This window comes from Cheilinus undulatus, linkage group 2, assembly GCF_018320785.1.
Source record: "Cheilinus undulatus linkage group 2, ASM1832078v1, whole genome shotgun sequence".
NCBI lineage: Eukaryota > Metazoa > Chordata > Actinopteri > Labriformes > Labridae > Cheilinus > Cheilinus undulatus.
The window spans coordinates 10256380-10283462 of record NC_054866.1 but is presented as its reverse complement, the minus strand read 5'-3'; the positions used below and the strand labels follow the sequence as shown (position 1 = coordinate 10283462).

The following is a 27083-nucleotide window of genomic DNA, read 5'->3' as shown; positions in this document are numbered from 1 at the left end:
CAATTTATAGGTTAATGTAACCCTTTAGTAACCTTGCAAAGCAGATGGATACGCCCATTTCCTTGTTTCTCACTGGCGAATCCATCTTGCTAAGCGTCCATCTGAACCGTTTGGGGCCGGTTAGAAAATAATAATAATAATAATAATAATAACTTTATTTATATAGCACCTTTAAAAACAGATGTTTACAAAGTGCATTAACAGACATGACAACAACAAGAACTCAGAGATTCACAAAAAACAAACTACAAATTAGCAATAAACCGGACAGAAAAGTCTTGATAGTAAAACAGAAAATCAAAACGAACTGAAACATAAAAGTCTACGAAAATGGTACAGTTGAAAGGAATGGGAAGTACGTAGATGATCCTGAGGGCAGTTAAAATACTAAAAGATGAAATTATCCAGGAAATGTTTCGCGTTATTCCTCCGTAGCTGCACAGGCGCAGCTTGCTAGCGGCTACGTCACGTGTTTTGTTTCTATTATTGGCCCAAAGAGATGTGACAGACAGAACGTTTATCTAAGCCTCTGCCTTTTCTCAGACATTTCCTGTTGAAGCTTTCCCAGATGGATGTGTGAAACAAACCCATCTGGCGTGTCAGGTTAACCCTTTAGGGTGATGAAATCATTTTCACGTGAATCGAATATTGTCCTATGTGTGCCAGGCAGTTTTCTTGCCCTTGTTGCGGGAGGCTGACACAGTGTCACTTAAGTCCCGTGTGATCTGTACACCATCCGGATAACTACATGAGCAAGTATGTAGAGCCCCCTTACCCTTGTCTCGGCTCTCCCGCGCTGGCACACCCTGTCAATTCAGGTGAGGCTATCTAACTACATCTAATAACCACCAAATACTGTTGACTAGCTAATTAATATGGGGCTGTTAGACAGCATTTGGGACATGAAACTAAACTACAGTGCATCTTCTGTATTCACAATGCTTCACTTTTTCAATATTTTGATATGTTACAGGCTCATTCCAAAATGGAATAAATTCATTTTTTCCTCAAAATGCTACACACAACACCCCATAATGACAATGTGAAAAATGTTTTTTGCAAATTTATTAAAAATAAAAAACTAAAACATCACATGTACACAAGTATTCACAGCCTTTGCTCAATGCTTTGTTGATGCACCTTTAGCAGCAATTACAGCATCAAGTCTTTTTGAGTATGATGCCACAAGCTTGGCACACCTATCTTTGGGCAGTTTCACCCATTCCTCTTTGCAGCGCTCCATCAGGCTGGATGGGGAGCATCGGTGCACAGCCATTTTCAGATCTCTCCAGAGATGTTCGGATCGGATTCCAGTCTGGGCTCTGGCTGGGCCACCCAGGGACATTCACAGAGTTGTCCTGAAGACACTCCTTTGATATCTTGGCTGTGTGCTTGGGGTTGTTGTCCTGCTGAAAGATGAACCGTCGCCCCAGTCTGAGGTCAAAAGCGCTCTGGAGCAGGTTTTCATCCAGGATGTCTCTGTACATTGCTGCATTCATCTTTCCCTCAATCCTGACTAGTCTCCCTGTTCCTGCTGCTAAAAACATCCCCACAGCATGATGCTGCCACCACCATGCTTCACTGTAGGGATGGTATTGGCCAGGTAATGAGCGGTGCCTGGTTTCCTCCAAACATGACGCCTGGCATTCACACCAAAGACAATCTTTGTCTCATCAGACCAGAGAATTTTGTTTCTCATGGTCCTTCAGGTGCCTTTTGGCCAACTCCAGGTGGGCTGCCATGTGCCTTTACTAAGGAGTGGCTTCCGTCTGGTCACTCTACCATACAGGCCTGATTGGTGGATTGCTGCAGATATGGTTGACCTTCTGGAAGGTTCTCCTTTCTCCACAGAGGACTGCTGGAGCTCTGACAGAGTGACCATTGGGTTCTTGGTCACCTCCCTGAATAAGGCCCTTCTCCCTCGATCGCTCAGTTTAGACGGGCGGCCATCTCTAGGACGAGTCCTGGTGGTTCTGAACTTCTTCTATTTAGAGATGATGGAGGCCACTGTGCTCATTGGGCCCTTCAAAGCAGCAGAAATTTTTCTGTACCCTTCCCCAGATTTGTGCCTCGACACAATCCTGTATCGGAGGTCTACAGACAATTCCTTTGACTTCATATTTGGTTTGTGCTCTGTGGTTTTAGTCATTCAGAGGCCCCTGGCAAAGACATGTGAGGCCCTTTCACATTCAGCTCAAAGCAGTGAAAAAAATATTTTTAAGCATCTCTTTTCAAGCAACAAAGCTGGAGATAAACAGAAAATACCCAAATCTTAAATATAGAACTAAATATATATAAATTATATATAAATGAATATTTATATATCATTTCATTTCATTCATTCAATAAAATGAAATTAAATGAAATACAGATGTAAACTAACAACTACAGATTTAAAGCTCATTAATTTATCTTGACCATAAAACTCATGATTTTGAATTTTATCTTATAAATTTGACCTTTTAAATGTATAATTTTGGCTTGTATCTCTTATTTTTTTTCTTTTACACTCATGATTTCGGCTTTTTAACTCATGTTTACTGTATAAACTTAAAATATAGCATTTTATCTTATATCTCAACCATTCAAACTCATGATTTTGAATTTTATCTCATATTTTGACCTTTTAAACATATAATTTTGGCTTGTATCTTTTATTTTTGCCTTTTAAACGTGTGATTTCGACTTTTTAATTCATATGTTTACCTTTTAAACTTTTTATTAGGGGCTGGGGGCAACGACACACGCTACTCCTCCTAGGGCTTTAGGAAAACCCCTGCAAATTATGCATCAAAATGTGTGATTTGTTCCCGATCGGTGTGCTATGGCTTTTCTAAGAGATTTGCCAATTTTTCACAAAGTTATTTGCAAAAAAAAAAAAAAAAAACAGTGAAAAAAGTCCCATTACAAATGAATGGGGAGAGGGACAATGAAACCACAAAATTAGGGGTTTTCACCACCCCTACTGCTTTGCCAAACTGTCACCTACAGAGATCATTCAAACTTTAAAACACAGGTATTTTTGTCCTGTCTTCAGGAATGTCTTTGTTATGACAATGGGGTTTACAGTTTTCAATAGGCGAGTCTTCAAAACTCCTGTGCGTTGACTGAAAATTCTTAAAAATCGCCCTGCAAGAGTGGGTGATGTCATCACCCCAGAGGCTGGTAGCGCTGACACATCAACTGAGAATTTTGTGAACAACTAGTGACTACGGCCACAAATCTAACACCACACACATAAAAATGATATCAAACAGCCACACATATATCCCATATGAAGTGAATGGAAGAGATTGTGCATTCGTGTGTGTGTTAGCCCGCGAAGCGCGTATGCGTGTGTGTTTGTGTGTTGTCTTGACTTTGGTGACGTCAATCAAAACAAGAACCCACAATCCTTTCTCAATAAAAGTTTTTAATGTGTTCAAATGGAGCTGGAAATGATAAAATTCATCTCTTCTGCACCTTCTCTCATCAAGACCTTGACAGGAACTGCATGTCTGTATAAAATTCAATTAAAGGACTTGATTTCATAGGGAGGGCCAACACCACCAGGTATATCAAGAAGACAGCTGAAGCTCAGATGCCAGGTGATTAGCATCAGCTAATCAGGCCACACGTGACTAAAACACATCAGTGAAGTCTCCTGTCATGTACAGTGTTTTTTAACCATTTCATCGTATCATTGTCCAGCTACATGCTGCTTCAGCCTGGAACTGGACATGACCTTGTAATGACAAGTCAGGTCTATTTTCAGGAATGACCTTGTGATGAAACCCGCACGCCCCCCGAGCCCCTCTTGCGATTTCCGCTTGTGGAAATTGTCTCGTCTTATTTTAACCTTTCAAACTCCTGATTTTGAATTTTATCTCATTTTTTTTTCTTTTTTACTCAGACTTTTAGATTTTATGTCATATTTTGACATTTGAAACTCACAATTTTGACTTGTATCTCTTACTTTTACCTTTTAACCTCATGATTTCAAATTTAATCTTCTTTTTTGACCCTTTAAACTCGTGATTTCGAACATCCATGCCATATTTTTGCCTTTTATAAACTTTATTCAATACAAGAGCACATCTGATTGCAGCATGTTTAAAAAACAACAAATGCAGGAATGAAAACCACTGTGGAACACGTTACCCTTGTATTTATACAAAATTGTACAAATACAACAACCTAAATGTCATTGTTTTTTGATAATAATATACAGATTTTGAATTTGCACCTGAAGCAAAATGCTTCATGTTTTCAGCTTTACCCTTATCATGCAGAGAGTTCTCCAGGTTCTCTGAATCTTATGATAATATCATGGACTGTAGAAATCTCTCTCTTTCTTTCAAATGCAACTGAGGAACGCTGTTCATAAACTACTGGACGGCTTTTTGGAGGTTTTGACAACACAAACATAGACTCAGTCTTCGCAGCCCAATAACTGAAGCTAAAGTGAGATTAAACAGAGGATTAAACCTGGCAGGACAGAAGTCACAACACCTGTCTATCAGCTGTCTGTGTTTATTTAAGCTCCTTCTTCTTCCATGTGAGCAGAATCAGCATTACACCTTAAATGCACCTGAAAAAAACACCTGTTTATCTAGACAGCATAAGTTAATATTTGTGGATCCGGGTGCTTTATTAATTTAATTTAATAAAGAATAACAAAGTTAGTCATCAAAACCATCCTCTCTAATCTCTCTTAATATGTCCTGATGTGCATTTGAATTTTTCTGGGTGATCAAATATATTTTGATCTGGCTAAGAGCAGCTCAAACAGGAGAGACTGCCAGCCAGTTGTAGGCCTGATGTACTTCCCAGTGGTCTAAGGTTGATCCCCTCTGTAAGCAGGACTGAAATGCACAAATATTGAATACAACTTCCTCTAACACCAACAAAAAAAAAAAGATGGGCTATTGTAAAATTTGACAAAAAAAGTGATGACCAAGGACCTGATTCAAAATGTCATTAAAACATGATAATCAATCAAAGTTTGACCACAAAATTGATGACTGCAGACCTGATTGTTTAACAAAAATAAAAAATAAAAAAAAGTTACAGACCTTTTACAATATTGACAATAAAACCCCAGACACCTGAGCGCAGGTGTGTTGCAAAATTCTTCCAAAAGTTAAGTCCTGAAAAATTGTACCATAGTTTCTATTGAGCTATACCTTCATAACCCACCACTGTATTATCGCTGACCACCAGTTGCATATCTTATTGAACCATAACTGCCAGGGGTTCATTGTAGTTTTTTGTTTAAACAGATGTTTATTCAAGTGCAAATAAACCCCCTCACCCTTTAGGCCTTGAATAACATTGTGTCGTCTGCTAAACAGCACATGTCAGCAGGAAGTCTTGTTATATGAGCAGACATTTTACCCAGCCTTCTACTGTGCAGGGAACGCTGTCCAACATCTTCCAACGATATTCTGTGGATTTAGAAAATAACAAGTAATAGTATTGATAGATTTGCAAGTTACAAATGCCATCGCACTAATACCCCCACACCGTCACAGATGCTGGCTTTTGGCCAACTATCTGGTGGTACTTTTCTTCTTTAGCCTGGAGGACTTGGCAGCTATTATTTCTAATCAATTAGACCACAGCACAACTTTCCACTTTTAGTCAGTCAATCACTGTGCATAGGCCCAGAGAAGTTGATGCTCTGCTTTCTCCTAACCAGAGTCCTAATTTACATTTGTGAATGTGGTGGCGTACTGTGTTGACAATGGTTTGTTGATGTGTTCCTGAGCCTATGTTGTTAATCACAGAACAAGGCAGCCTTGCCCCTAAAATGCAGAGACTTGTCCAGATTCTCTGAGTCTTTTAATATTATGAACTGTAGATGGTGAAATCTCTAAATTCTGTCCAACTGCACATTGAGGAACAATATTTTCAACTATTACATGTGCCATTTTTGATTGGGAATGTCTTATTTTACACCAGTGGTTTTCAAAGTGTGAGGGAGCCCCCCCCCGGGGGAACCATAACCCAGAAAAAAGGTGATTTGCTTAACTTCTGCTTGAAGTTGTGTTTTTTTCAGGGTGCAGATGGCCAAGCGGTTTAAGGCGTGCCCCATGTATGCAGGCGTCCTGGGTTCAAATTCAGCCTGTGACCCTTTCCCCCATGTCTTTCCCCACTCTCTCATCCCTGTTTATGACTCTGTCCAGTCCTCCTCTATAAATAAAGGCACAAACAGGTGTATTCATCTGCTTCACAAGGTTACTGAACTGGGGGTTCACTTCCACTTGATTGGTCTCATTAACATATTTTTGCTTCAATATTTTAGTTTTCTTTCAAATATTTGCAATTGTTAGGCTCTAACAGTGAAATCAGTCCTATTTATCTCAGCCAGCCACAAAGGGGCGATTGAGATATTTTAGCTGAATAATCAAGCTAAAAGTGACACAGAAAATGCCAGCTTTATTAGGAATGGACTGATAAATTTGTGTTTAACATGTATCATAATTGCTAGTAACGGCTGACCAGTAGTTTTCTGGAAAAAAAAAAGTCATTCCTGAAATTGAAACTGTTTCAATCTCAGTTGTTTTTAGACCTGTTTTAATAGCTGTTAGGAACTTATTTGAAAAAAATAAATCAAAATATCTTCTCCTCTGCACATGTTCTGAATTTGGTGATGCTCTGGGGGCCGGATGAGAGGATGTGGGGGGCCTGATGTGCCTCCCGCACCGCCAGTTGATGATCACTGATGTATAGCTTTTTGTTGGTGCAATTCCTGCACTCTTATCACTAATGAGGCCTCGACATTCTTACCAACTTCATATGTCAAAGAGGAATGGTTTGTGGCTGCCTATTATTGATAAAGTGACTGAAAATGATCAGAAATATGCAAATGACCATTCCCTATGTAAATGAGAATCAAGCATATTTGTAATGTCATTGGTAGTTACTTAAAACCCCATTCCTTTTAACTGTTCCAAAGGTTCAAGTATGTATGTTGTTCCTGCTGTGGTGATTTGGCTCATGAAAGTAAATGTCTGGGTGAATCATCACTTAAATATTCTGTATTAAGAAAAGCTAGTTTTGTGTTAACCTGATATTTAGGTTTATGTGAATCTGATGCATATAAACACATATTTTATGGATCACACTCATTTAAGAAACATTTGGTAAATAAAACAATGAAGCTAATTAGTAAAGAAAATCTTTATTAGAGTATTTTCCATTGACAGTTAAGGCAAATATCAGTGTAGTAAAATTAAAAACCTGGACTTTTCTTATAGCCTGAGAAATGTATGTATATCAAATGTGACACCAGAGGAAAGTATGCAGAAAGGAAGAATGCAGATTACAACAAAACATCAGAAATATATCAAAATAAATCTGTAAAAGCTTCAGAGTAATGACCTGAAACACAACCCCTTTCTGTTAGGAATGACTGATCTGCTATCAGCTAAAATAATTTCCAAAATTCATACCAATCAGGCTACAAATCTCTTGAAAAGTGCTGAGGACAGAGACGAGAAGAATAAAGTAAAAGGTTTATGACAAATAAGAAGCTATGGCTTTCACTGAGGCATGAGTATTTGTGCTGTTTTCCAAAATCAAACAGCATTTTTATTTTCAAAATTAAAGGTTGGAAACTTTTTTATTTGACCTCTCAGTTTCTTACTTTGGTTTCAAGTATTTTACAAATGCATTTATTCCTCTGTGGGATTCTTCATTTACACACTAAATGTATCTGTTTAACCATGTCTATCCATTTCAACCCTTTGCACCTTTCTTTAAATTTGCAAAAAATACATTTAAAATATGAGTACAATCAAAAAGGAAAAATGTCAGTGAACTCAATAAGTCTCTAAATTCTTAGTAGTCATTTCGCTAAAATATTGCACATATTTTTCCGTCACTAGAGTTTACATTTTCAGTTATCTAATACGTATGTCTTTATTTGAAGAAAAGTCTGCCTTTCCAATGCAAATAAATGAAACTAGAATAAAAGTCCAGTTGATAACAGTGTTGCACAATATCACATAAGTCAGTAGCGTCTTTCATTTGGCATATTTGCACTTGTTATTACCAGACAATTTTTGACAATAAATCGCAAAAACTGCACTGATTATTGTTCCAAGTGTTGTGTGATTCATTGCACTATCAGAGGCCAAACAGCATCTTTCCCCTAATTAACAAGCTTACTTAAAAAGAGGTTTCCTATAGCAGTGTCACACGCTCTGCTTAGATATAAGTAGGGGGCACTGAATGGAAAAAAAGGTTACCACTGCATTAAGCCAAGAGAGTTTTGGTCATTTTTATTCTTTACTTTAAGTTGTGCATACACTAAGGTTAGTTAACTTCCTGTTTGGATGATAACCTTGTTTTATTTGCAGGGAAAATATCATACAGTTTCCCCACCTTTTAATATGGTCTCCTGTGGTCTTGTTAAAACATTTGTGTCATGCTTTGTCAAAACATATGGTTTAAGCACCAGGGGAGGCCTTTCTTAACAGCCTTTCTCAGAATGACCTGCTTTTAATACTAATGTTCCTCTCCACCCACTCCCTTTCATCAGTGGGGATGAAAGGGGAGATCAAAGTTGATCTCATAGATCAACTTTGTTGATCTTTGCTAAATCACTAAAAAACTGTAAAAAACAAAAAAGTTTAATGTTTGCTGTCAGATGCTGTGTATTACTTTTGACTGTCAACTGAGCTGTCTGGGAATGAAATGAGACATTCAAAGATGCATTTGAGTCCTTAATTTTATCACTGTAAGAGCAGGATGCTACAGTGAGTACTAATATGGAAGTACTAATATGGAAGCTTGACTTGTATGCCTAAGAGGACAAAAATGAGTATGTTGCTAGTGCCATAGAAAAGAGTGAATGTGCTCATTTTAAACCCTATATACATGCTGATTAAGTTGTTTTAATTGCTTAATTTGGATTGATGCTATTCTTACTGCTCTGTGTTTAACTGTTCTGAGGAAACTTGCTCTGCCTTTGTGAATAAGCCCCAAAAATGTCAGGAATTACTTTGTCATAACATCTACTTCTTTACGCCTTCAATCATCAACAGTTTGAAGCTCAGTCATACTTGACCATGGGATGGTCACTCCACAGAGGGAGACTGGCAAGTTTCTCCTCTGTTTCTTTGACTATGGGCCAGCCCCAGGACTTAAAGAATGCAGTGAGGTTCATGTTCACAGTCTGGGAGAAGGTCTCAGCGTACAGGTTCATCTTCCCCTGGTTATCCTTTGGAAAGTTGCTCATCTTGTGGTAGGCTGCAAACACCTTCTTGAAGGCATCCCAGCCAAACTTCTTCTCGAGCTGTGTGAGAGAGAGCAGAGGTGAAATGTGGAGAAAATTAGCAGGGGTATCTCTACAAATTTTCATCCAGTACTTTGTATTCAACAGACTTTATATTTTGTTTATGCTGACTAAAATAAGGGAAAGTATCTTTACAGCGAGGAGCAAAACTGTCGCTAACCTGCAAGTACGTCTCCAAAGCTGTCCACACACTCCAGGTGTTGAGTTTCTTGCCCCCCTTGGCATAGTCCTCAACGCGTTTGTTTCGCCCATCCGGAGTCATTCCTGGATGAGCCTAAATGACAAACACAACTTCAAGACTTTCATATACTTTTATCCAATCATCTCTTGTTTGGTACGACAAAACACGTCTCAGCTACCCTACCTTGTCCCTGGTGAGCCCCAGCACATTTTCATGCACATACACAGACCACAGGTTGCATGTACACTCTGTGGTGTGTGGTGGGAATTCCCAGCAGCCTCTCTGTTGGTTGTGTCCCAGTTCATGGATGGGGCCCCACAAGCCTTTAGTTTTAGCATGGTTGACACTGACAATGTCCCGTGCTGTGGCCCTGTGCACCATGACGGGATATCCTGCGTGCATCCAACCTGGAAGGAGAAATAGTTTGGCAAGGTTCAGCAGAAGCACTAAACACTTAACAAACATACATCCATATATTTTATTTAACTCTGTTTTTCTATCATAAACAGAAAATTTGGTTGTTGTCGTTTCTTTTTTTTTTAAATCTTGACTTTTTGTTTGCTTGTCTCAAGAAATAACAGGCCTTCCTTTGACAGCAAGTTTCTTTTAGTTCTGTTTCAAAACCTCAGAAAGGAGAACATGTCTGATACATGAAGGGTGTGTATGCTCCTGTCAAAGACTAAAACTGAGGGTATATTAACCAGGATTTTCTCTTTGTATGTTTTGTAAACTCACATTACAGTTTTAGTTAGTTCTGTTTTTTATTTTAGAGAATGACTTTTACATTTTAGTCTTTTTTGTTTTGTTAGCATTAGTTAATCACAATAACCTTCTGTCAGCTGGGGGTCTAGAAACATTTCCCACTCATTTATTTCCTCTACTTGTATTTGGCCACACCTGTTAATTATTGAATTCAGGTGTTTCAATCAGACCTGATGCCAAAGGTTTAAAATCAAACATCTAGCCAGGCAGTTTCCATCTACAAATATTTGTGATACAAAAAGGGCCATTCTGAAGAGTTCGTGGACTTTAAGCTTGGTACTGGATGGATGCCACCTGTACAATAAGGCGATTTGTGAAATTTTATCCCTACTGGATATTCCACAGTCAACAGTAGGGGATGTTTTTACATAGTGGAAGCGTTTAGGAACAACAGCAACTAAGCCATGAAGCGGAAGACCATGTAAAATCACAAAGCGGGGTCAACAACTGATAGGGTGCATGGTGTGTAAAAGTTGTCAACTAAAAAGTTCTAGACTTGCACAAACGCAAAAACTGTGCGGTGGGAGCTTCTAGATTTGGTTTTCCATGGTCAAGAAGCTGCACACAAGCCTCACATCACCAAGTCCAATGCCAAGTGTGAGGTGTGAAGCACACTGACACTGGACTGTGTAGCAGAGGAAGCATGTTCAGTGGACTGATGCCTCAATTTTTGTCAGTCTGATGGAAAGGCTGGCTTATGCCAGGAGAATGTTACCTGTCTGACTGCATTGTGCCAACTGTGAAGTTTGGTGGAGGAGGGATAATGGTATGGGGCTGTTTTTCAGGGTTTGGGCTAGGCCCCTTATCTCCAGTGATAGCCAAACCTAATGTCTCAGCATACCAAGACATTTTGATTAATGCTATGCTTTCAACTTTGTGGCAACAGTTTGGGGAAATCTCTTTTCTATTCCAACATGACTATGCCTCAGTGCACAAAGCAAGGACTACAAAGACATGATTTGATAAATCAGTGTGAAAGAACTTGACTGGCCTGTACAGCACCTTTTGGATTAACTGGAATGGGGATTACCAACCAGGCCTTCTGGTCCAACATCAGTGTCTGACCTCATAAATGCTCATAGACTGAATGGCCACAAATTACCACAGAACTGGATAGCTTTCTGATAAGAGTAGAGTTGTGGCTACAACTCCATATTAACGTACATGTATTTGAAGAAAATGTCATTATAGTTCCTGTTGGTGCAATGGTCAGGTGGCCAAATACTTTTGTCCATATAGTGTATCTTCATCATATAAGGGGAAGGCACATCAGATGCGCGTCTCTGCCATTATCATGGTGTTTCAGATGCTGTCTGACAGTTTACACTAGAATATATGTCTTAAATGTGTGTATCTAGTTGTTGCTTTGCTTTCACTGTACAAGTGTTTGCAGTCATATGATTAACATATCAAGCTCATAAAATATCAATCTGACTAGTCAAGAGCAGCTGATTGAGCTGTGATTCTTATTTATGCCCTCCTGTCAACAAGCACCACATGATCAGGCTGAAATATGGCCCGATTCAAAAATCAGATCAGACTCAGATCAAAATTGCAGTGTACAAAATATCTGAGCTTCAGTATAAATCACTTTATTTAGATTTCTTATGCTGGCTACATATAAGAACATTTTCCACACTTGACAGATTTTTAAAAGGGAGACAACAGACAGATTTTTGGCATAAGCCTCTAAGCCTGATACCAGACCACAGACCTGCTAACTGTAGTAATGATTTCACAGTGGAGATTCCACATGCATGAGAGCTTACAGAACTCATGATTAACATGACTTTTTATGTATTGTTTAAATATTCCTGTTTTCTTCCAAAATATGCCTGACTTAAAGACTCTGATAGTGAAATCAATCTAAGAAGCTGCAAAATAGTTTGGTACAAAAAAGACAACACGTTTTTTTCTCCTCACATTTTCAGAATTTAATAATAATGGGGCAATACAGGAAGCTGTGGGTGGTATGTTGATGATCATACTAACGGGAAACAAATCAAATTTAGAAATCTGTAAAAGTGTAAAATCCAAACTTACCGTGGGAAATCTGCACATCTGCCACAAAGCGTTCTTTGCGTTTAAATTTATGAGGTATGACAGCCAGGTCAGCGATGCCCTTCATGATGTCATCCCAGAGCACTGCTAACTCATCAGGGCGGTCCAGGTCCCGGACAACATCAGAGGGTACAGTCAGGATGATGTTGGCAAACTCCAACTCTGCCCAAGGTGAGGGAGCCGTACGCAGCAGTGACCACTGATCTGGAGTTGTCACGCCTGGAAAGAAAAAAAGGAAAGGATAGGTTAAAAAATGTGAAGAGATTAACTTAACGATTTTGTTCACTTTGGCCTGAAGAATCTTTTCACACAGATAAAATCCAAAACAATCAAATGCATCAGTTCTACCTTGGATGATTAAAACATCTCACCCCCTATGCCAGGGGTTCTCCCCAAAATAAAGGTGGCAGAGACCAGGGACCTCCACTGAACCTGTAGGTGGTTGAACACAGCCATGCACATTCAAAAATAGTCATGTGTAGATAAGGCCGTCCATATGGGGGGATAAAGGAGAAAGCTTCTGGGGCCCAGACAAACTGGGGGCCCATGGAGTCATGATCCATTGTGAAGTTAAGCTGTGATAACCAAGTATCTATTTGTATTCATTTGTGCCATACTATACAGCCATCTTAAAAATGTAATTCCCTTTTCATAAAAACATAATTAACATATGTTAAAAATGGCAAAATGAGCAGATATGGTGTTGAAATGGGATTTTGAAAGAAGCAGAAACCGATTAAAAGTGGCAAAAAATAGGCAAAAAGAAGCCAAAATGGGTAACAGTGGAGAAAAAAGCCATAGACAGTTGTAAAAGGTGTTAACATTGGCTTAAAGTGGAGGAAATTGTTGAACAAGGTGGTGAAATAGGATTGAAAAGTAGCAGAAATGGGTTTAAAGTGGCAAGAATGGGTGGAAAAGCTGGTGAAATGGGATTAAAAAGTGAGGAAATTGGTTCAAACTGGTAACTGGTTTAACAGAGGCAGAAAAATGGGCAGAAATTGGCTAAAATTGGTTAAACTGGTAAAAATGGGCATGACGTGAAATGTGGTTACAATGAATGTAAAAGGTGGTGGAAAGGGGTTAATAGTTGCAATAATGGGTCAACATATGCAATAAAACTCAGAAAGTAGCAAGAATTGGTTTAGAAGTGGCAAAATGGGCAGAAAAATGGTGGAAAGGGTTTAAAAGTGACCAAAAGGCTTTAAACTAGAAGAAATGGGCAGAGAGGGTGGTGAAATGGGATTAAAAAGTGGCAGAAACAGCTTAAAAGTGGCAAAAATGGAGGGCGGAAGCAATGAAAACTCAAAATGTGGCAAAATTGGTATGAAGTGGCAAAAATTGATTAAGAGCCAAAATAGGGCAAAAATTGCTCTAAATTGATGAAAAATGGCGAGTTATAGCAGCAAAATTGTTGCAGGAAAGTGGTTAAAAAGTGGCAAAAATAAATACTTTCAACATAAGAACCCAATAATAGTTTCAAACACTTAATCAGCTCCAAAATGAGGTAAATGTTAGCCAGGACGCTAGCACCAATGCTACTGATAAAACACACATGTACTGATATCATCAATAAATGGGAAACAACTGGAGAGGGCCCAATATCTGGTTTGTCAGGGGCCCAGCCAATTCTGTGAGCAGAACTGTGTGCAGACTTAATTTTTACGGATTTTTTAAACATTACTTTGGTTTCAACATAAATCTCACCAAGTTACCATGTTTTTATTTTGCATTTAACTAATTTTTAATGCACAAACTTTCATAAAAATTGGTAAAATATACAGTTTGAATCATTTAATTAATATTCTTAGTTTTTTCAAGGCATCTGGTAACACCCTCTCTATGTCTTAATGATCCCCAGGGGGTTCTGACCCCAGGTTAAGAACAACTGCCCTATGCAGTTGCAAGCACATACATCACCAACCAGACTCACCAGCTTTATAGTATGGCGCAGGTACAGCTATCTGCACTTTGACTTCGAGTCCTTCCGCTTTAGTTTTGGGTGGGGCGACCAGGTAGATGAGTCCCCCCCACAGGTTCCACACAAGCATCATTGGTGAGTTCACGGGGAATCTCTCATGAACACAGGGAGCTCTCTTCAGCACATCAGACTTGAGACGGTCTGTTTGGCAGCCAATTTGGACCTGCGGATGGCATAGTGTGTTACTGAAAATGTTACCTAGAAAATGTGTCCTCCTGAGATGCTGTTTAACAATATCAACAAAGTGGCACTGCACTCATGTCCGTCTGTGGCCACATTCAGCCATTAGAGAAACGAGCAGCGTCAGGTATTTTAGTATGCAGTCTAATGGGGAATGAATGGGGATTTATTGATGTTATTTACCTGCCCAGGGACTACAGATGGAAATCAGCTAGTGTGCTAGATCTGGAACAAAGGATCTTTTCTCTTTTTGAGTCTGATGGTAATTTTGTACATTGTCCTTGATACAAATGAATTATTAATTAAACTAAACCAGTTGTACTCAACCTGTGGCTCTAGAGCCACATGTGGCTCTTTCATGTTAAGCTGTGGCTCTTTTAAGTCTAAAAAGCCTTCTGAAAATCTATAAAATCAAAAAGGCAGCATCATCAGCAAAGATGATTACGTTAGAGTCATATCAATCAGTTTCCTACAGTTTTCAGTTTTCAACTAAAACTTTGACTAAAAATGTTTGACGACAGCATTTTTTTCTATGAGAAAGACTAGACTAAGACTAGCCAATGATAGATCTTTGATGACTAAAACAGATGAAAAGTAGGTTTAGTTTTCCTCAAGATGACTACTTTGCATGCAGGTTCTGAGAGAGCAGGAAAGAAGTAGAAAGAGAGACGTCTGCAGGTGTGTCATTTCATTGAGGGGTACTGTCTTCCATCAAAGCTGAAGTTTCTCATGCCTTTGTTTCAGTTGTGTTCAGTCGTGCACTCATACTTTATGACTGTTGTGACACCAACAAGTCTCCATATTCAAGGATCACCTGGTGCGATCATGGACTATGAAGGAAAAATGTCAAAATGCAGGTAATCTTATTTGAGTGTCTTAAATGAACTGCTGACCCATATTATCAAAGAGCAGAAAGCATTAAAACTAAGCTTTGGAAAGACAAAGGGCATGATTGTGGCTATTGCAAAATCATTTTTTGTCTATAGGGCAGGGTTACGTACCATTGAGCCTCAAGTGGTCAATTATGGAACTGCATTTTTGCACTTTAAGGTTTACTGCTTTCTAAGCCACTTGACAAAAACACAATAGCCTCAACAGTTGTTACATTTTGTATACAATACCTGCCATCCTTTGTTGACAATCTGTGGTGGCAAGGCCATGTAGGTCTTCATACCAGGAGAGAGGTAAAGACCTGTGCTGATCCACTCTTCTCCTCCTTTCACACACAACAAAAACACATAACAGCAAATATTATCCAGCAGTTATATTTAATTTAATATATTTTATGTTTTCTTTATGTGAAAGCCTGGAACACACTACAGGATAATCAGACTGATTTTGGGCCTGACTCAAGATGATCTTGCCAGAGTTTCCTGTGTCATGAGGTGTGTTAGGAGTGATTCTACCCTCACTGATCTACATGGATGATGATCAGAAACACTCTGATCTGAAATCATTAAAATTTAACATGGAAGTATGAGGAAGTCCACAGTCACAGCGACAATAGTAAACATGAAGGATAAAGTTTAATGGAATTCAGAAATGGAGGAGCAACTTTTTGATTTGTGGTGAAAAAAAAAGCATGTCTTATAAAATCTACCACATCTGAACTGACAAGGAGACGAGTTGGAACAAAAATTGCAAGTCACATTTGGCCTTTTCTCTCCCATGTTTCAGACTTGGGGGCTGTCTGCAGCATGCAGCTGCCATGCATGTTTGCTCTGGCTTGCACTACCACAGCTATCACCTATATTGCCTCCAAAGGGAAATCTGCTTTGCAGCCATGTAAAAACATGAACCACATTCATGTAAATTCAGATGCAAGGAACAATGAAATGCATAAATACAACAACATGTTTAGGACAACTGATCACTCTTAAAAGATATCAGATGTAAAATAAAACATTTAATACCTAATCATTTTTAAATTTAGTTGTTTAGTGGGTTAAGTGATAAAAGAATTTTGTATCTTTTTAATAATCTGAATCTCCAGTCAGAGGGTAGGGGCTCAATTCAGCATGGTGCTGCCTGTTGGCTGCATCTCCCTGCTGTCAAAGCTCTGTCAAAGTTTGAGGATTTATTTACATCTAAAGCCATGGTTTATGATCAAGGACACATGACCTGGGAGTGGATGGAGATCAGAGAGACCTGACTACATGACTTATTTGGACCTTGAATAATGGCTGGAGGCACACCTATCACACCTATTAGCAATTACCTCTCCTTCCAGAGATGTTTCATTGCTGACCACCAGATGCCGCCATTTAAATGTCTGAGGTCTCAAAGTTTTCAAAATGTTTTTTTTTCTTGTTCCAAGTATAAACCAGACATAGTAATGAGCTCTGGGTTTAATGTAAAAAGTCTCCCAACATGTTGGATTTAGTGCGCAAATAGTGTATTGTTTGTGTCCAGTATTGAAGTTGCACATATTTGTGAATCCTTACCTGCTGTGTCAGCATCTATCTTGATGACATGGTCGTAGAGTACTGGCATTATGGGATTTTCCTTGATGAGGTGGGGCAGAAGGGCATCAGGATTTTGGCAGACCTTGTACACCTCTGGCGCCACATTAAGGAGCAGGTGGTCTTTAGGATTCTTCACAGGGCAGGTGTCACACACCTTTTAAGAAAATCAGACATTGTTAGAGTGCTATTGTTGCTGCTCTAACACACCAGTATAGGCGATTTCAACCTTAAACTGGAATGATTTTCATAGGATCCATGTTGTTGTGATTACTCACTTGAGGCATGCCTGACTTCATTATGAGATCTGTGAGGGTGGAAACCACCTGTGTGTAGGAGCAGCAGTCATGAGCGTTCATGTGCAAGAAGTCTGCACAATCTTGGCCCAGTTTTTTCAGACACCCCTCTTCCTGCTTGCTCAGTTTTTCTCCATTGGTAACATGGCCGGCAAAGCGGCGCAGCAGCTGGCGGAAGTGGTAGATTTCTTTGGCTCTGCAGGGCTCAGGAGCCTTGTATAAACCTCCGCCGATTGTTGAGCCCATTATGCTCAAGCCCATTTTGTTTAGGATATGGTTCCCTGAAAAACATTACAGTAAACCTGATATTAAAACCAAAGCCATATAAATGACTCTAACTCCTGCTTTATGCAGTAACTGAGAGCCCCCCCCCCCCCCCCCCCAAAAAAAAAATGCAAATATAATCTTTAGCTGAGCTGATACAGAAATAAAATAGCATGCAGTAAATACTACTTTTGGAGGGACACTGCATATTTGTGTGTTGTTGTATGCCTTATATTCCCTGAAATCTGTTTTACTCACCACAACAACCACTAGTCACTACTACCGTTAATTCTGCATTCATGGTGGTGGCACAAACTGTTTATTTTACAAAAATTATTTTCAAAAGGAATGTTTTAGTCATTGTTGTGTTCCCCTAAACATTTAAGTCCAATTCATGTTGAACAAACTTAAAAACATTTCACTCCAGTTTAAGTCTAAAAGAAATCATGAAATTTTAGCCATTGCTTTTATTCACAATGTTTTCTCTCTTCTACGGAAGCCCTAAAGGGCTTGGCACTCCACTGATGGTCTACACTGATGAGAAGCGCAACTTTCCCCACCAACTAAGTCTTTATTCGCATGCTTCATAACCTTCTTCTCTCATTTTTTGTGCATTTCCGTGGCAATGTTACAACGTCACTTACAGGCTTGGTATATATTTTCACAGCGTTTTCGCAGACATCTCCTGAAACAATCCCGTGTTTACAGAAAACATTTTTAAAATGAAACTGAAATTGTTTTCGTCTCTGTGTGGACAAGGCCTAAGGATCCTGCTCATTCTTACAGTGAGGGGACAGCTTAGAAGGAGTAAGTCTGGTCTCCATCCCAGGACTCATCTCCACTCACCATTAGGGAAGCAGCCAGGTGCATATACTCCCCAACAACTGTTTTTGTTTTGAGTACAGCAAAGGCAGGAGGCCATGTTTTTTTTTCCAACTCACCTCTTCAAAGACACATGAAACACAACCTTTATAAGATGCCCCTTTTTCACCCCTGAAATGATCAGTGCATGCTTATATCACTCACACGCTCTCTCTCTCACACACCCCCATACTCACACACATAAAACTCTCCATCATATAGCTGCCAAAAATACAAGAATTTTGTGCATGAGCCGACAATGAGTAAATGGTTGAATCTGGAGGAATATGGTAAAAATGTCAAATTTCACTATATTCTTCACATTGAAATGCTGACATTAAGGAATGCATGATTTTGAACTGCAATGACAGTGAGATTAAAAAACGTGGTTTTAATGGAAGTCAATGGGGGCATTTTTGCCTTGAAGATGTCCAGAGGGTATATCTGACACTACATAAAAAATACAAATGCAATCAAATCAATTTTGTTGCTGATCTTTGACCCATCTAAGACTCTTATCAGCACCAAAGCCCCCTCTTTCTACTTCTAATTTTATGGAAAAGAATTCACTTTTTGTGTTTTTTTGCAGTAAAAAATAAAAAAAATCAAATAATCAAACTGGTATTGAAAGGGTTAAGATCTTGAAAATAATTGAATGTTTGGTAGTTTTGAGCAGGTCTGAAGTTGTTAAAGAGATTTATGAAAAAAAAGTTTTAAAAAATATTGGTGTGTGCTGATTTAATAGGTTTTTTTTGCACATGTACATTTTTGCCTCGAAGGTGTCCAGAGGGTGCCCTCAAGTTAAAGCTGGCACTAAATAAAAAATACTTATGCAATCAAATCAATTTTGTCACTAATTTTTGACCCATCCAAGTCTCTTATCTGCCAAAGCCACATCTTTCCATATTAATTTTATGGAAAATAATCCACCTTTTGTGTTTTTGTGGTAAAAAATGAAATATTTCAAATGATAAAATTGGCATTTAAAGGGTTAAAATTCTTGGTAGTTTTGAGCAGGTCTGAAGTTGTTAAAGAGATTTATTTAAAAAAAGTTGAAAAAAAATATTGTTATATGGTGATTTAATGGCAATTGTTCTGTACGTGTACATTTTTGCCTTGAGGGTATCCTCAAGGGAGTAGTAAATTTGAGGAGGGCACAAGGGTTAAATGTGTTTTCAACAATCTTTTTAACAGCTTCTTTGTAATTTTCTGAATATCATATTTCCTTCCAACATGACATCCATTGTGTCATAACATGCAGACAGAATCCCCTGGAATTTCATAAATATGCTCTGCATTGTCATATATTATATTATTATTTCCTTATTTTTACACTTTTAGTTCATGATCTTACCTGGGTAGTCTGTTAAGGGGTTTTTCCCACGGTGAGTCTGCGCCCAGTACCAGGCATGTCCAGCCATCAGCAGGCCTCCTCCCTCTGCCACAAAGTTTCGAATTTCCTCTGCTTGAGCATCGCTGTACGTCGTACAAACGTACACACTAAGGTCGTCTTTGAAGTTGGATAATTCACATTTTAACCCTGATTTACTAAAATTGTTGAGTGCATGTTTTGGCCCGATACCAACAACACCGTTACGGCCTTCATCCAACCAGTGGAGGGCATTGCTAAAAAATGTAGACAGGCTCTGCAAATAAAAGGAAAGATTGAAGGAAATGTGGTTTGTTAATCAAAACATAGCCACATCTGCAACTTAGACTGCTGACTGTTGTTGGACAGAATATCAGAAAAGAGATAATGGGGGTAGATTTTTGTATGCCAAACTGAAAACAATGACAGGCAGCCTATTCACATTTTATGTGTTGTTTCAAACTCTACCTCTCGCCCCAGATGTCCTTCATGTGTCAGCACAATGACGCGTCCTTGCCCATAGTAAGCCCCTGCTATGAATGCCCGTCCATCAGCTGTAGACCCAATGGGAAAGGCCAGCGGGCCGTGGACCAGAATCTCAGAACTGATGGCATTGCCCTGCAGGTCAAACTCTTTAACCCCCTCCAGTAGGCACTCCAGATCATCCTGGAAATCCTTTCCAATCCTGTTTGTGAAGAAGGGGATAAAATTCCAGTCTAAATTACAGAATTATAGTCTAATGTGCAGCAAATTTTAGAAATGCATGCATAAATTCAATGTAAATAGTTGTGATTATCATTACTGCTCTGCTCGTTAGCTGAACTTTTGTGCTACTAAGGATGTTGGACTATAAGTTTCATGGTTTTTCAATATGCTAATTTGTTTACATGTGTTGTTTTTTGTATTTATTGATTCTACTGTGTAAAGTAAGCAGCACAGGCCACAAAAGAGACAATAAAATGTGTTATATCCAATCAAAATTGTATCTCATTGCAGCACAGTGGAATGCATCGAAAATCATATCTTATGGTATCCTATCATATCTTAATCGGATTTGAATCATATTTCAGTCATATTCAACTGTATTCCATATTGATAATAATATAAAGTATCTATCTTATCTAATTTGACCTATATCAACTCATATCTACCATATTGCATCGTATTGTACATTTTATGTTATATTACAAGGTTCCTGTCTTGTCATATCGTTTTGTGTCTGTAGTATTGTACAGTATCCTACCATATTTTACTTGTAGCATATCATATTGCACAGCAGTGGTTCCCAAGCTTTTTCTGCTGGGTCCCCCTTTAGCAGATTCTCAGGTCTTGGGTGCCGTTGTGAGACTGCCACTCTCAGTTCATTTTCAATATCAAGATTTGATTTGTATTTTGTCTTGATTGAGGCAGCAGCAGAAAAAAACAGCTCACACTGGTAGGATGTTGCAAAGGAAGGAGCGTGGCCAAGGCTATCCTGCCCTGAATGAGCAATGGTAAACTTTGAGCACAGAAAAACATAATGTGCAAGTAAACTTATCATACTTTGAGGAAAAATTAGACTTGAGCACAGAAAAACTTTAAGGTTGAGCAAATAAGAATCTATCCTGTGCTCAGTTTCATTCTATGCTCTCTCATAAACTCTTCCTCCGTTCGCTGGCAGACCACAGTGCGCTTGCTCAAACCTTCTCTCCTCTCAAAATCTGCCCATTATGTCCATGCTCAACTTCCACTGTGTGCTTGCTTAAGTTGTGCACAGCGTTACAATTGTGCAACAAAGTTGACAAATCAGAGAACTCAGGGGTCGTTAAACTCTGATTGGCTGCTTCGGCTCCAATTAGATTGCAGCATTCCAGCATCAGACAATAAAATTTCATTAATGGATATGGAGAATATCCAAGTATCACAATCTCCACTTAGTAAAACCAGCTTACAAGATTCAGAGGTGAGAAAAGTGGAGGAAACTTAAGAATGTCTTCTGGTAGGACACTCCTGGTGCCTTGTCATCCTCTGCGCTACTTCTTCCCTTGTTACTTGTTCATCTCAGTGTGAGCCACAGAGAGGAAAATAGGAAGACTGAGGAGAAACCTTACATCGTTGAGCTGCATTGCACTCCATTGCTCACAGGCTTTCAGGATACTACAAAAGTTTGAAAACCACTGATTTAAATCATATGATTACCATAACTTTCTATTTCTTTTTAATCCTATTATTCCATATAATATGGTATTGTACTTTATCATATCATATTGGTATCATGTCTTATAAAAGTGTATGAAAATCTATTTTATAATCCTACTTTAATCATGTATTATCGTGTAGTATCACATCATATCATATTGTATCATATCATTTTATATCCTGTTGTATTCTAGAAATCGTTTTCTTAATCAGATTTTGATTGCACTATATTGTAATATATTGCATCACATTGCATCAAATGGTATTCTGTTGTATTTTAATTGTGTAGCATCATATTTGTTTTGTTGTATTGCATATCACATTGGGTGAAGGTACCCTGTTGTATTTTAATAGTATTGATGTATCAAACCTTACCATAGTGACAGATCATTTCAGATTGTATCACAGTGCATCACATGGTATTGTAGGGGATGCTGCATGTGTTAACTTACAGTATCCTAGCTAGGTATATCTTATTGAATTTTAGGAACAACAATACACTTCTTTGTATGAAGTAACATGCATAAGTAGCAGTAGATTCCTACAGTGATAAAGATTAGCCTCTTTTTAAAGTAATATTTAGTATGTCTCAGGAAGCTAAAGCATTCACTCACACTACAGCCATCCAGGAAGCTGGGATCTGTGGATGCACAGGGATGCACTCTGCCACACCTTCATGCTCAGAGAAGTAGATCCCTGCCACACCAGACACCTTGTTGCCCTCAAACAGAAGCAGCGTGTTCTTCTTCGGGTGCTTCTTAGCCCAATCCCACGCCTGCCCCGCTATCAGCACTCCTCCCCCAGCTTTCATGAAAGCCACCAGCTCCTTCACATCTTTACCCACGCTGTAGGCATCGGTCACATACACGCCGACCCCCAAACTTTTATTAAAGTCGCCCACAACTTTGGTTTGGAAGCTGGATTTGCTGAGATTATCAGCGACCGCCTTGACATTCTTGTGGACCCCTACAGATTGGTTTTCAGATTCCTCTCCTCTAAGCCAGACCAAAGAGCTCTCTACCAGAGCAGGACAGGTGGTCAGATAGCCTTCATGACCCAGGACTACTATCCTTCCTTTACCGTACAGGGAGGCAGCCATGAGGACCTGGCCTTGGCTATTCATTGCTAAAGGAAAAGCATGGTCTCCAATCAGCACCAGGTCACTGGGGTTGCAAGGGCCGCAGAGGTCCAGCTCTCTCATGCCTCTCATCAGAGAGACGTAGGCTCCTTCATGGTGGTTATGGATGGGCTGCGACATGGTGAGAAGGATTGAAAGTCTGGAAGGCAAAGGCAGAGGATGCCAAACAACAAAGTGTTACAGTGGATGTCAGACACTGTGGTTACTGAAGTTAAACATATGTAAGCTTTGTCAGGTGATTGTCCTGTGGGGAGAAGAGAGGCGAGAACAGAGACTAAAACAAAACATTTAGCTAATAGCTGACACGCTTTTAAAACACTCCCAATAACCAAATATCTAAAGGAGAGAAAAAAATGACAAAACTGCTCTCTGGACAAATAAAAATGACCAAAAACCACAGAATAAGTGTCTTTACCTGGATGTTCAGTCGTCTCTCAGCTCGTATTATATGACTGCAGCACAGCTGAATACCAGACAGGCAATCCACTAACGACACAACCTGACAGGGCAGAGGAGGGAAAACAAATGAGATATCATGTCAGGAGAAATGAGAACAGGAGGCGGTAGTTCAGCAGGTACAACCCAGTGACAGACTTTTAATGTTGACCAACATAAAACTCCATAAGCTAGCCAGGGTAAATAACTCCGGTCTGTCAACATTCTCACTGTGTGAATATGCCACTGCCTACACATGAGGTCAGACACACCCAGGGTGAGACTGTTTAATAAACCGGTTTATTCAGTCGGCATGTGTCAATATTTGTGGATGCTGAGAGCACTGAACACAGTTTAACTGGGATTAAAACAGCAAATGTTTTATTTTTGACCTCTGAAAGAAGCCTATGATAAATTTGTTTTAAGTTTGCTCATATTTTTGGTTGAATTCCTTTAGAACAGTTTAAATCAGGTGGTGTGTTATGTATTTTTTCTGTATGCACCTGCAGGTAAAGGAATTGTAAAAATATTTAATTAAAACTAAAATTACAAACCAAACAACATGGTTATGAAAAAAAAAACCATCCAATTTATAACTGTGACTTCCATTAGATCACTGGTTCTCAACGTAGGGGTGGGGCCCCTTGGGGGCCACAAGACACTGACAGGGGATCCCAAATTCTTTAAATAAACAAGAAATATTTTCACATAATTTCAGACTGTATATCTGATGCATATCTTCAAGAGAATGTTAAACAATTAAACAGTTACATGTTCATCAAATTAGCCGGTACAGGATTTACGAGTCGGTCAACTAATTCATTTTGCAGATGATGTGGTTCTGTTGGCTTCCTCGGCTGGGGACCTCCAGCAGGCTCTGGGGCGTTTTACAGCTGAGTGTGAAGCGGCTGGTATAAGTATAAGCACCTCCAAGTCTGAGGCCATGGTCCTCTGCTGGAAAACAGTGGACTGCTCCTTCCGGGTGGGGAGTGACTCTTTGCCCAAAGTGAAGGAGTTCAAGTATCTCGGGGTCTTGTTCACAAATGAGGGTAGAATGGGCAGTGAGACTGACAGGGAGATTGGTGCAGAATCAGCAGTTTGCAGGCGCAGTACCGTACCAATGTGAAAAGGGAGCTGAGCCGTAAAGCAAAACAAAGACTTACCGGTCATTTTATGTCCATACCCTCACCCATAGTCATGAACTCTGGGTAATGACCGAAAGAATGAGAGCATGGGTACAAGGAGTCGAAATGAGTTTCCTTTAGAGGGGTGGCTGGGCTCAGCCTTAGACATAGGGTGACAAGCCCGGATATCTGGAAGGATCTCAAAGTAGAACTGCTGCACATCCAAAGGAGCCAGCTGAGGTGGTTCAGGCATCTTATCAGGATGCCTCCTGGGCGCCTACCTGTGAAGGTCTTCCGGGCGCATCCAACTGGGAGGAGATCCTGAGGAAGACCCAGAACTCACTGGAGGATTTATATATCCCATCTGGCCTGGGAGTAGAGGTGGGAATCTTTAGGCACCTCAGGATTGGATTACGATTCATGGGGCTAAAATTTGAGTCTTAATCGATTATTGATGCATTTTGATGCACTTTTTGTTTCTTTTTATATTTCTGTTGTTCTCACTGTGTCAAACATAATAAAAACTTTACATTGTGCTTAGAAAAAAAGAAATAAATTTCCATTATCCTCTAATGGAAGATGTGTGTAAAGTGGAAATTTACAATTTTGCTGAATCAAAGGTAGCAACATCTTTTCCTTGTAACATATCTGAAATTACAGATATAAAAACGTCTTTTTTCAAAGATGAACAACTGGTAATCTATCCAACCCTGATCAAGTGGCAACTGGACTGGTTCCAAATTCTTAAAGACATTTCACCTCTTCTCTCTCTCTCTCTGACTCTTAGAAGAGTCACGGCGACCATGGAATCTTAGTAGGCCATTCTATACGTATCAAAGGCTGCATCTCACCTCCTCTATTTTATGGCTTGGATCTGTGGCTTGATTCTTTTCCTTGAGTCTCAATGCCCTCTCACCAGAGACTCATGAAAAGTCTAAAGGAATCAAAGTGAAGGACTGAAGACCAAAGACCAACGTTTAACGGCCCACGAGACGTCCTTCCCCCTGCAGCGTCACATAAAGCAACGTCAGTTCATGATGTCGGTGAGGGCTGATCATCAATCAACTGCCAGGAGGCATAAACAGCTGATTGTGTCTGCCTACATTTGCACTATATTGTAATAAAATATCCACGTTTACAGTGTTTGGTCTCAGTGTGGGATCACAAACACCTGAAAATGAAGAGAAACCTGCAGTTTATTAAAAAAAACATGCAGACACTCTTTTAACAAGCAAATACTTTATTATACGATAATCTATTAGCCTGATTATTTAATGGTTAGGCCAATGATCAAAGCTGAGGCTCCTTATGGATCAGATTGGTATAAAATTTATTGATTCCATGATGGATTTAAAATGTGTTTCCTACTGACAGACAGCTGAGAAATAACTCATTACAAAGGGAAAAAAATTACATCTGATTCTTTTAATTTTACGATCTTAAATATGTTTTGTTTGATGGTGAATCAGGAAAAAAAAAAATATAATAAATAACAAAATATTAAATATAAAATATTATACTCCATCCTATGTTTAAGTGTTGTTGGTTAGACATCTAAATATTTGAACTTCTTAAACTTTCTATAATATTTCGTTTTATATTATAGATTCCATATGAAAACGGATTGATTGATTCAAACATTTATGTTTTTGAAAGTGTATCATATTCAGCCAGAAACCTGCATGAACGTAAAACACACATCTTAAGTTCAAAGTGGCTGTTGGGGAGTTATTTGGTGCTTTCAAAATAAAATAACTTAATACTAAATTTTTAAAAAAAGAAGCTGTGTCTGAAAATTAGTCATCGTGGCTGACCAAAACCTGACCGTCCTGTTTTACAGGAGGCAGTTTTATTCATAAGTCAGACATCAAACATGTCGTTTGGTGATAACATGGGAAGATAACCGACGACTATAACTCTTTAATAAAACTTAGTTGAAAACGGAAAAGCATTCAGCTTAACTCGGTAAGTAAAGTGTGTTTAAAATGTTCTAGTTTCTTACCTTGTATTTTTGATGTTTACCTTTCTTCACTCTTGTGTGAGCGACAGGGTGGAGGAGCACATAGGTGCGTCACTAGCGGGACATTAAAGAAGACACTGTGAAAATGTAAAAAAAATACGAATGTGATAACTAGAGTCCTCTTAAGTTAGGGGAAAATTCAATAAAAGGACATGCGTGAACAAATAAAGTGCTATGATGCCGGGTTGTTTTGTGTACACAAACCCGGAAAACTGACGGGAACGACAAAGTGGTCAGGTTTCCGCACGAGCGTGTTTTCGTGATGGACCGCGGGTACACTCCGAAAAAAAGCTCTCCTCGGCTTGTTTACCACTATTTGACTGAAATACCTTCGGAGATACAAAAAAGTTCCCCTTAAAGTAGTTTTTTGATAGTTTTAGACAACATCAAGAAACGGTTGTGACATTGAGCTTAAAATCTGCCTCTCGTTTCGTCGTTTAATGAAAAGAATCGTCCCTAAAAACAGCAGCAGCCAAAAGTGAAGCAGTCTC

At 39.2% G+C, this 27083-nt stretch overlaps 1 protein-coding gene across 1 annotated transcript; it reads right to left on the bottom strand.

Annotated features, from left to right (window-relative positions):
* Positions 1-7191: 7191 nt before the first annotated feature.
* Positions 7192-26668, bottom strand: zgc:162193 (TRPM8 channel-associated factor homolog). The gene is made up of 13 exons (XM_041801892.1): positions 26575-26668; positions 23429-23512; positions 22490-23152; positions 20166-20382; positions 19683-19974; positions 17186-17484; positions 16890-17064; positions 15567-15661; positions 14218-14428; positions 12270-12506; positions 9648-9871; positions 9444-9557; positions 7192-9283 (listed from the first exon to the last, which is right to left on the bottom strand). Exons 3-13 carry the CDS (start codon positions 23131-23133, stop codon positions 9041-9043), a joined length of 2751 nt encoding a protein of 916 aa, XP_041657826.1. The 5' UTR covers positions 23134-23152; positions 23429-23512; positions 26575-26668; the 3' UTR covers positions 7192-9040.
* Between the last annotated feature and the right edge of the window lie 415 nt (positions 26669-27083).